At 37.5% G+C, this 11,882-nt stretch overlaps 1 protein-coding gene across 1 annotated transcript; it reads left to right on the top strand.

Moving 5' to 3' along the window:
- Positions 1-251: 251 nt before the first annotated feature.
- On the top strand, positions 252-11,721 carry TM4SF20 (transmembrane 4 L six family member 20). The gene is made up of 4 exons (XM_063086677.1): positions 252-434; positions 6,148-6,213; positions 8,158-8,309; positions 11,475-11,721. The coding sequence occupies exons 1-4, from the start codon at positions 252-254 to the stop codon at positions 11,719-11,721; spliced, it is 648 nt and encodes a 215-aa protein (XP_062942747.1).
- The last annotated feature ends 161 nt before the right edge of the window (positions 11,722-11,882 follow it).

The raw sequence follows: 11,882 nt of genomic DNA, 5'->3' as shown, positions 1-11,882 counted from the left end.
GTAACTATCTCACAGAAACCGTAGGTTTGTTTTTTCCGCCTTTCATCATTTACCCTGTCATAATATAAAATTATCCTTAGTTCCTGTTATACTTCTCATAATAATGTCCTACCCTATTGGACTCTGAACTTGTTGCCACAATTCATTTTTCATAAGTGCTAAACATTAACCAGAAGGTGTAGATAAAAGGTAAGACAGTTCCTCACAAGTGCAGCTGCTTGGAAGAGTTTTCTAACTGAACCAGGGTGACCATGACCTGCTGCGAGGGATGGACATCCTGCAATGGGTTCTCCCTACTGATTCTGCTTCTCTTGGGAGTAGTTCTCAATGCAATACCTCTGGTTGCCAACCTAGTCGAGGAAGACAAGTTTTTTGAAAACCCCATCTCTTGCTTTGAGTGGTGGTTCCCAGGAATTATAGGAGCAGGTGTGATGGTGAGTAATATTTATGTGACTTCATTTGGAGAAGGGCCTGCCTATTTTACCAAACTCCTGCAGACTGTTTTTCAGCCTTAGAGTGAGCTCTGTCTTGGCTTAGGATACATTTAGCAGCAGTGGTATAACATTAATTTATACTGGCCATCAGTGAAGAATGGTAATTTAAATAAACGATGTTGTACAAGCTAGAGAGCTCGGGGGAAAAAAGAATAATAAATTGATAAAAGTTGGTTGGGTTATTACCTATCACATTTCTTCACATGTAAAGATGCTCTTCCAGGCTTTATAGTTAATGTTAGGGACCTTTCCAGTTCATTCCCTCAACTTTCCTTTGCCCCACTAAGTATTTACAGGGAATACGATAGCAGTGGGTTCCTCGGTAGGGATGAGAGAAAACATTCCCATGCACAAGGACCATCCTGGATGATGATAGTTGTCAGGCAGGAATGTGGCACTGCCTGCACGTGAAGGGAGGTGGCCTAAGAGATACAAATGTGAAATCCTGGGTTTCAAGGACTTTTTGACTCAGCTATTACGTAGATCCAGAACACTATGGAGGTCATTTAATAGTTTGATGATTATTAAGAGGTCAACCTTTGGTGAAATCTGCTGCAGAGCAGTGCAATACAGAACTCTGGAATGTACCCGATCATGAATCACCTGAGGCTTTTACATATTTAGATTTACAGACTTTCTCCTGGGAACTCGGATGTAGCAGGCCTGGGTAGGACTCCCTCGGAGAGTGGAACACTGTTTTCAGATCTGGCAACTCATCTCAGCTATAGTTCTCCAATATATTACAGTGAGCAAATTATTTATCCTATGGTTTTGTTTCCATGTTCATAAAATGGGTATGTGGATGTCGAAGGTGAAAATTCAGCATCCAGGGCGCTTGTCTTTGTTTGTTTTACTTCTTGTGTGCTACTTCAGGCGGTCTAGTTAGTGCCAGAGAAATGAGGTTGTGAGAGTGAGTGTGTGTGTGTGTGTGTGTGTGTGTGTGTGTGTGTGTGAGAGAGACAGAGACAGAGACAGAGAAGAGACAGAGAGACAGGCAGAGAGAGACAGAGAGACAGAGAGAGAGAGACAGAGAGCTGCAAGGACTGGTATTATCAGTGTTTTAGAGATAATAAAGCATGGTGGCAACTTTTAAAGAAATTCAGGACACAGTTTTCTACTTGAATCACTAATTCCTAATGATGATCAGTCACTGTTGCTGGTCATATCTCCGGACTTATATAATAACACTCTTAGGCTATTATATGTTAAACTTCATATAAAATTTGTCCTTCAGCTGGTACTGGCTGGTAGACCGGACTTGAGACCACTCTGGCATCAAGAAGCCATCCTAGGAAGCGCTCCCCAGAGGTTGATGGCTTCTTTTCCTTCACCATCAGGAGCAATCTGTTCACCTGCTTTTGGTGGAAAGAGCTAATTAAAGGGGAAGCTTCTGGAAATTTTTGGGCTATTTTTTCAAACTGCCATAAAAGCTCTCTTTCAGCAGAAAGAGAGAAAACACATCGCTCAACAGTATGAAGTAACTGCAAATCTTTGTGTCTGTTTCCCCCCTTGTAGAACTTCTCTCTACTTGACTAGTGCAAGCCTCCTGTGCATCTGCTTACACCAGAAGCCAGGAGCACCTGGCTGAGCATGACTTTACGATGGTCATTTCTATGAAGCTCCTAAAACTTCCTGAGTTGAGATAATCCATTTAGAATAGCTCATATGGCTTTAGATGTAAACTGGCACTGCCACAAACCCCATGAGAACTTTTAAAAATAATTTCTACTAACATTAAAGGAGACTGAGGTGGTTTACATCCCTTGCATTTTTCTATTTGAAGAGGTGAGGGACAGGGGAGGGAAGAGACAGAGAAAGACACAGAGACAGACCGAGGTCCATAAATCTTCTATTGACCACCCACTAAATGCCAACCACTGGGCTCACATGTTACATTATTATCTCATTTCACCTCTATACTAATCTGGGAAGATATCATTTGTACTTTACAGACCAGCAAACAGGTTAAGAATGCTAACAAGGTCACACAGTAGGTGTGAAACCCAGGTCTAGGTTTATCTGACTCCAAAGTCGTTTCCACCAGTGTTAGTACCATAGTCCCCAACACCCATCTCAGGCTGACAGAGGTGAAATACAATCCATAACTTATTCCATAAATTTAAGTAACCAGGAAACTGAATCATAGAAAGTTTATACAGACCTGTGAAACAGTTTCAGAGAATCTGGATATCCTTGTTCCACAGCTAAATTTACTTTTATTACCCTTGATAAAAATTAACAAAAGATATCAATACCAGGATATATCTATTACTCAGTATTATAGAATGTCATTAAAGCATAAACAACTCTTTGAAAAATCCAATTCATAGAGCCTCAAACTCTAGGCTATGTCCACAAGCAAACAGATAGAAGTGCTCGGAATACAGGTGTATTTTCATGATCTTGGTTTATATATAGAATATAGAGGAATATCTTTTTCAAAAAAATTAAGTCCTTTACAACATCTGTCCAAATACCAACTACTTCAAAATACTGAACTCTCAATATACCTACAAATACACAGAAAGTTAATGGAATCAGGAAATCACTGTCTGTGGTAAGTGTTTTGGTTATAGTTCTTGAAATCTTTACAAAATTGATGTAGCATTTCAAATTAGTACTGCTCCAAAAATGGGATTTTGCAGGATACAGCTAATAATACAAACTATTGGATTCATTATTGATTACTTCATGAAATACATTCATTTTATGGTTTTCTGACACCCAAAACAGAGGTGAACCTTTCCTCTTTTGAAACCATGACCAAAAGTAAATGTTATGTAATTAATTATCTTTAGCCTATTATCTGATAAATGAAAAAACTAACACAAATGTCATTAGTTCAAGTATTATAAAAGACCTAAAATGTTTCTTGAAAAAATATAAACAGAAAGGCCATTTTATTTCATATGAAGTAAATTGTAAGCCTGATTTTAATCACACTTACTCATTGAATTCACTTATTACATAATGGTAATTAAGCAAAGTCAATTACTAAAGTCTTAACAGTGAACAAATTGTTGAATGTTAAGCAGATTAGAAGATATGGTGCATAACAAGAATTTGCAAAATATAGTTTTTATATTTATCATGAACTATGGCTTTGTGTGTTACTCTCATATTCAATTACTTAGAGGACTCCCAAAAGTCTAAATTCTAACCAGAGTTTCTAATGGTCTAAAGCTCTTTTGTGCTTCATTTGTAAAATCATATAAATGACTTTTAAAACTAGATAAAAGCATGGGTTCCTATGAGGACAAATGAACAATACTACTTTTTTCCTTTATAAAAACGAAAGACTAGCAAGACTTTTTAATGTTACAGAAGTTCTTATGCATTCAAATATGATTAGGAATTGAAGAGAGTGTTATATTTATTCATTTTGGTAGGAGATTAACTGGAAGATTTATAATTCACACACACACACACACACACACACACACACACACACACACACAAACACACACACACACACACTCTTTCACATTTTGTCCATTCCATAAAAAGTCCGTCCAATTTCTACAGCTCTGAATGGGCAAAATTGTTGGAAACACAATGAATTATCAAATTACCCATAACAGCATAACAAAGATGTGTTAACATGCCCATGAAGTCAACTGGGTGGTGATTCACACACTGTAAGTTATTGTTAATTTATAAAACCCCTTTGCAAGTGAACTATGAAAGTAAATATTTAGTATCTCTTAAATTAATCTTCAAGAAAGTTATCAGAGTTTAATTTACACCAATAAGAAAAATGGATTGATTTATCAATTTGAGTTGTAATTTAATGTTGCTCCACTTTCTTTTAAAATATTCGATTTTCTAAATCAGTGGTTGGCAAACATTTTCTATAGAGTCAGATAGTGAATATTTTAGGCTTTGCAAACCAGTTTCTTCAACTCTACTAATGGTGTGCAAAAGTAGCCATAGACAATATGTAAACAAATGGGCATGGCTGTTTTCCAGTAAAACTTTATTTACAAAAAAGAGGTGGCAGACCACAGTTTGTCAGTTCCTGTTCTAAATGACTTGTTCTGTAAGCTCAGAGGCAGTATAACTTACAGGTACAACAAAAGAGGTTTAGTGTATGCATGCTGTCACCTATTTGGTGGCTAAAATTTTTTTCCCTTTTCTTCTGGACTTTTGGCTATGCCTGAAGTGGCTGGGCAGTCATATATACATATGGCCTCTGAATTATAAGGGGGTTTGTGTTCAAGGCAATGTGTCAGCAAAGCTTGATGACTGGCATGGAGTTAGCACATGATTAGATGGGGTGAAGTTTGTTAGGAAAGCTGCCTTGCAAGAGGTGTAAACCTTAAACTTGTTCTGAAAGAACAAAGGTAGAGGGGGTCTTGGAAAAAAGCATCAGGAAGGAGCAGTTAGAAGGAGGACAATGAGATGAGCAAGGTGGCAGTTGTGGGGAGAATGGGAATGAACAAGACCTATGTGGGAACAGGGGAGAAGTATAAGAATTGAGTCAATGTGGAACAGACTGAATAGAGTCTGAGCGCTGGAGCCCAAATGCTTAGCTATGAATTTCGCCTCTTCCACTTTCTTTAGCAAGTTACTCAAACTTTCTGTGCCTCAGTTTCTCATTGGTAAAATGGGGATAGTAACAGCACCTGCCTCATAGGACTGTTATACGGATGGAATGATCTACAGCAGGTAAAGCAACAGCAGTGCCTGGCATGCAGTTAGAGCTCAATAAAATGTTACAAAATGAGAGGAGAAGTAGAGAGAGAGCTAGTCATGGGCAGCTGTGCTGAGATGGCAAAAAAACCCTTATGGCTAAAATTTCTCAAGTGGAAGGAAGTAATTTACTTCCCACCCTTCAGTGATACAAAACTCCTTCCAGTAAGAATTTCTAGTGACAGCTGCTGACTAGATATAACTAAAAATTGAAACCTAAGTCCCGAGAATACGGTGTCATTTCTTACAGCTTTCCTTAGCAATATGTTTTTCCCTTAATAGAGAATGCAATATATAAAAGATTTCTGGACATCAGTGTAAAATGAGATCATTACATATCATGGATATAGAAGCAGAAAGGAGAATGTGGAACCAAAAATAATTTTCAGATATAAGCTTGGGGAAACTAGCAAGATGATGGTGACCCTGGGAGAAGAAAGTTAGACAAGTGGGAGGAGGTAGGGAGAGAATCTCTTCCCAACTGCCCAGCAAGCAAAACCATTCATTTCCTTTCTGGAGGCTTGCCAGACTAATTTATGCAATTTAAAGGAAATTGGATAAGAGGCTGGAGATTGTATTAAATGGAAAAAAAAAAAAAAAAGGTGAATTTTGGATGATGCAACCATTCTTTCAGAAATATTTCTTATAAAATAAAGCATAAGTCATCCCAATCTACTCAAAATCCAAGTTTCTCGGCAGATGACTCAGAGTAAACTAAGAATGTAGATGGAAGACTTCACAACTGCAGTCTTGAACCACCCCTGCCCACCACCACCCCTTTTAATTTTATGGTTGAAATTGGAGTCACGAGGGTCACAAGATCAAGGACATTGACAGATTTCCTTTTTGTTCTCTTGAGCCTTGATTCCCTATAACTGGTGGCAAGCGGAAGTCAGAGAGTAGTACTACTGCTTCATCTAATAAGTGTAACACTCATCTTTCCTGTTAACGTAATTCCCAGGTCATTCCAGCAACAGTGATGTCCTTGGCAGCAAGAAAAAGAGCGTGCTGCAACGACAGAACTGGAGTGAGTATGGAGCAATCGGTTTGGAGTCGGAAGTGCATAAATTGTTATTGACATCTAGGCAAGGCCACTCTAAGTCATCAGCAACTACTGAATCACAGTAGGACTCCACTGGCAGGGCCACAGTCTTAGAAACATGCTATTTAGGATGATTATATGGTAACATGGAAACTCAGGGGTTTTTTTCCTCCATAAAAATTTTGTTTGGGAGCTATCCTTCAGTCCTTTCCTCAATTTTCAGTTCACCAATCTAAAGGTTTTCAAAGAAAGGAGATTTAGTCACACAGCCAGAGCTATAAACAATTTCATAATGCTCAAATACTTATCAATTTTGGAGTGCATAAAACGCTTATGGAAAAGCATATTCTCAGTTCTCTCGTGCATATGAAAGTCTGCTTTGCTAGGATCAGAATGATAATTGTCCTGGTCCAGTTAAAGGAGATGCCAGTTATTTTTTCAAACATTTAATACCTATCTCCTATTATAAAGTTGTGACCAAGTTAAAAGTAAGTTAATACTCATTAACCCAAGTGTCACTCTGCTCAGAACATTTTCAAATATGCTACCTCATTTAATTCTTTCAAAACGCTTAATTGGGAAATAGTAAGATCTGTTTTATTGACCAAGAAACTGATATTTGGAGAAAGTAAATAATTTGCCAGTGTAGCACAGCTAGTAAGTGGATTTTTATCCAAATCCACCAGACTCCAAAATACAATCTTTACACTATTGACACCATGAACTACTGAACACTACAGAAGTAACACTGAGAGCTCTCATAATTCTCTAAGGTCAGATCAATAACAAGCAGTCACAGTAAATACGCCTGGCTGAGCCTGAGGTTTTAAAGCAAGAGTTCTCAGTCAGATGGGAACATTACAATCATCAGGGAGATCTGAAAAATACTAAGGACTGGGCGGCCCCCAGAGATTCTGCATCAATATTTTTCAAGGGCACCCAAGGTGATTTGACTATGTTGTTTTAGAGAACAGATATTTATGTCCACAATAGTTAGAAGATTAATATTTTTAAAATTACCTTTTTCTGACATTTGATATTTATCTAGGATTAGAATAATTATTTATTTGTTCCTGATCCATCGTAGGTACTCAATAAATATTTGTTTTCAGTTTCCCCTCACTGTCACTTTTCTTTACAAACTATAATAATTTGGAGTTTGACTTTGCATCACTTCTATATTGTACTCAAAGCATTCTTGAGAGATGAATCCCTGCAAAAATATCAAAACACTTAACAGGACCTTCTCTGAAATCTTATTTCTATTAAGGATATATATATTTTTTTTCCTGCACATATCCTTCTAAGAAAAATTAATCTTTTCAATGATCACTTAAGTTTTCTCTCTCCTTTGAGAACACAGCCAGGTGAGAATAACGAAGCCACTTTTCATGCAGGTGTTGGGCTTAACTCACAAAGAAAGCCCCAACAGCAAAATGCCCAAATGTCAGTAGTGCTGAGGTTGGGAAGTCCTTGTCTAACACTACAGGGTTGATTGATCACGGCAGGATGCTGGTCGCTTAGAGAATCAGGGCCAAATTCAGATTAAAGGTTAGTGAGCTGAGAGACCAGACATTAAAGTGTGGGTGGTTAAGATCTAGTCAAGTACAAGTAGGAAGTACACAGAACAGGGAGGAAGAACCAGATCTCGGTGGTCAGATGAAATGCACAAGGCTCAGGAATAATATAAAGATTGAGATTTTTCAGAGACAGTGGCAAGCTCAGCCATCTTTCAGTGAGTGTAATCAAGTGGCAGAGACTTTTCCCTCTGCCTTTTTAATTCGCGGCTAATTGAACTGTGATCTTAAGATCCAGAACTGTAGGATGACTGGAGAACGTCAGTAGTTGATTTAAAAAGACTGCACGTGAGCTTGAACAAGACCAAGAACATGTAATAACGTGTGCAAATGGCTCTACTTTATTTTCCAGATGTTTCTTTCATCACTTTTGAACGTAATCACAGTCATTGGTGCTGTGTACTGCATGTTGGTATCTATCCAGGCTCTTGCAGAAGGTCCTCTCATTTGTAACACTCAAAGCAACAGTGTAGCCACTTGTGAATTTTCATTGAAAAACTTAACGTAAGTAACCTGATTTCATTGTCTCAGTGTCTCACACAGATGGTTAGTTAAGATTACAATAGTGTGGTGCTGAAACAATGCCATGTTTTTCTTTGATGCAACTACTGGAACAAACAGATTCTTAGGGATTTAGCACATTAAATCCCAATTGGCACAATCTCACTCAGAAACGTAGCAATCACTATATTCAGGATGCTCTGGATATGATCTTACCTAAAAGGACTAGCTGATCTCAGATGGGTTATGCTTGTATTTTAAAAATCTATGGCTACATATGTGTATGTGTATGTGTATAGAAAACTTCTGGAAGTATACACCAGAAACTTAAACTTCCATCCTTGGAGAATGGTAATGGGGGATGCTCTGGGAGAGCAAAGGCAACATTTATTTTCTACACTTTGGAACTAATGAAATCTGTAAACCATGAGTATATATTACCTTTATTAATTTAAAAAATTTAATAAAAACACAGTAAATAAAAAATAAACCCTTGACTATAGGCCCTAAAAGAAACAAAGTGGCCAATGGACTCATGCAGACATAGTATAATATTATAGGCACAGGAATGAATCAAAATTTAAGTCACATAACAAATAATACTGAAGAGTTACTGTAAATGGCTCATTTCAGTCTTTTAAAATGGTTCTGTGCCTGAATCTAGTCACAATTTGTAAAAACTGGAAGAAATGAAAAATCTAATTCATTAGCTATCTGCATAGGCTGCTCAGTTTGGAAAATAACTAGAATCTACTTTTGTAGTTAAATGGAAAAAAAAATGTTTCCCTCCCTTTCCCCTTACCTTGTTACACTAAAAAAGACTCTCAAAATTTGCATAGCATAATTGTTGTGAATGAAAACCCAAAGAAATTTTCCTTACTAATAGATTTTAAGATTAGAGATTCCAACCACAGATGCTAAACACATTCAGTCCTCTGGGAATGGCAGCAGTTCACCATGTACCAGGCTCCAGGCTCAGCTTTGCAGGTAACAGCACTCAGCATTCCCAGTCTAGTTGGGGAGATGGGCTAGTCTAGTAAACAGTTACAATGCTTGCTATGCTTGCTGCACATTTCACAAAGTAGACTCAATAACATGCTGAAAACAGTAGTGTTTTCCCAGGTCGAATGTCAGTTGTTGGTATACAGAAACGCAAACTCCCTAAGAACACTCTGTCTTACTCTATAATAAACCCAAGAAAAAGCATCTTGAGATAGACGTGTTAGGGCTAAAAGTTACTCATTTTCTTTTTTTTTGTTTGTTTGTTTGGTTTATTTTTATTTTTATTTTATTTTTTATTTTTTTGTTTTTTTTTTTAAATTAATTAATTTATTTATTTTAATTTTATTTTGTCAATATACATTGTGGCTGATTATTGCTCCCCATCACCAAAACCTCCCTCCCTTCTCCCCCCCCCCCAACAATGTCCTTTCTGTTTGCTTGTCGTATCAACTTCAATTGTGGTTGTTATATCTTCTCCCCCCCCCCCGGTTTTTTTTGTGTGTGTGTGTGTGTGTGTGTGTGTGTGTGTGTGTGTGTGTGTGTGTGTGAATTTATATATTAATTTTTAGCTCCCACTAATAAGTGAGAACATGTGGTATTTCTCTTTCTGTGCCTGACTTGTTTCACTTAATATAATTCTCTCAAGGTCCATCCATGTTGTTGCAAATGGCAGTATTTCATTCGTTTTTATAGCTGAGTAGTATTCCATTGTGTAGATGTACCACATTTTCCGTATCCACTCATCTGATGATGGGCATTTGGGCTGGTTCCAACTCTTGGCTATTGTAAAGAGTGCTGAGATGAACATTGGGGAACAGGTATACCTTCGACTTGATGATTTCCATTCCTCTGGGTATATTCCCAACAGTGGGATAGCTGGGTCGTATGGTAGATCTATCTGCAATTGTTTGAGGAACCTCCATACCATTTTCCATAGAGGCTGCACCATTTTGCAGTCCCACCAACAATGTATGAGAGTTCCTTTTTCTCCGCAACCTCACCAGCATTTATCGTTCAGAGTCTTTTGGATTTTAGCCATCCTAACTGGGGTTAGATGGTATCTCAGTGTGGTTTGGATTTGCATTTCCCGGATGCTGAGTGATGTTGAGCATTTTTTCATATGTCTGTTGGCCATTTGTATATCTTCCTTAGAGAAATGCCTACTTAGCTCTTTTGCCCATTTTTTAATTGGGTTGCTTGTTTTCTTCTTGTAAAGTTGTTTGAGTTCCTTATATATTCTGGATATTAATCCTTTGTCAGATGTATATTTTGCAAATATTTTCTCCCACTGTTGGTTGTCTTTTAACTCTGTTAATTGTTTCTTTTGCTGTGCAGAAGCTTTTTAGTTTGATATAATCCCATTTGTTTATTTTTCCTTTGGTTGCCCGTGCTTTTGGGGTCGTATTCATGAAGTCTGTGCCCAGTCCTATTTCCTGAAGTGTTTCTCCTATGTTTTCTTTAAGAAGTTTTATTGTTTCAGGGTGTATATTTAAATCCTTAATCCATTTTGAGTTGATTTTAGTATACGGCGAGAGGTATGGATCTAGTTTCATTCTCCTGCATATGGATATCCAGTTATCCCAGCACCATTTGCTGAAGAGGCAGTCCCTTCCCCAGTGAATAGGCTTGGTGCCTTTGTCAAAGATCAGATGGCAGTAAGTGTGTGGGTTGATAAAGTTTCTCATTTTCCATAGCCCTGTTAGAACAGGCACAAGTCACTTGTATTTAAAATGTCCTGTGAATAAAAACCGTACATCTGGTTTAAGAGCAGAAGCAACATGCAGTTCTGCACTAAAAACTGAGCTCCTTAGTTTGCTTAAATCTTTAGCAAGTAGAAGACTGCCTTCAAAAATAGGTTGAACCAAGTGAAATTGTGGATGTTCGACCATTTCAGACATAGAAAAACAGCAATTTCATATCGTTCAACCTAAGAGTAGGTGTACTATAGAAACGCTTCTTGAATGACAGGATACACAATGAATAAAAGTTTTATAAACTACTAGGGTAGATGGACACATGCTCAAAACCCTGATCTTACATATAGTTTCTAGGCACTGTATTTCAAAAGTGCATTGTTTGACTATATTTATTCTGAGCACAACGCTACATTCCTTTGATGGTCAGTGATATTTCTTAATATCTTATTTGTATCACTTTTTTTTTCAGTCACATTCATCTAGAATCCTTCGACCTACAGTGGTTCTTCAGTGATTCTTGTCTATCTCCTACCGGTTTCAATAACTCCACCCTCAACTTCAGTTCTGAAGAAAACCACAGGATAATCCACTTCTCAGCATTTTTAGGTCTACTGCTTGTTGGAATCCTTGAGCTGCTGTTTGGGTTCAGTCAGATACTCATTGGTTTTCTTGGCTGTCTGTGTGGTGTTTCTAAGCGAAGACGTCGAATTGGGTAGTTAATGGAAGTATTAGTAGTTTGAATTATTTGAGAATTACATTTAAAATACACTTTTAGAATTTCAATAATAAAGCGTTATTTAGAAAGCTGTATCAGTCATTTTAATCCAAAAAGTTGTTTTTAAAGTCATCTTCGAGGTGATTAAAAAAAAAAATTACC

This window comes from Cynocephalus volans, chromosome 1 (assembly GCF_027409185.1).
Source record: "Cynocephalus volans isolate mCynVol1 chromosome 1, mCynVol1.pri, whole genome shotgun sequence".
Classification (NCBI taxonomy): Eukaryota; Metazoa; Chordata; class Mammalia; order Dermoptera; family Cynocephalidae; genus Cynocephalus; species Cynocephalus volans.
The sequence above is the reverse complement of the archived record's forward strand: the minus strand, read 5'-3'. Positions and strand labels throughout refer to the sequence as shown.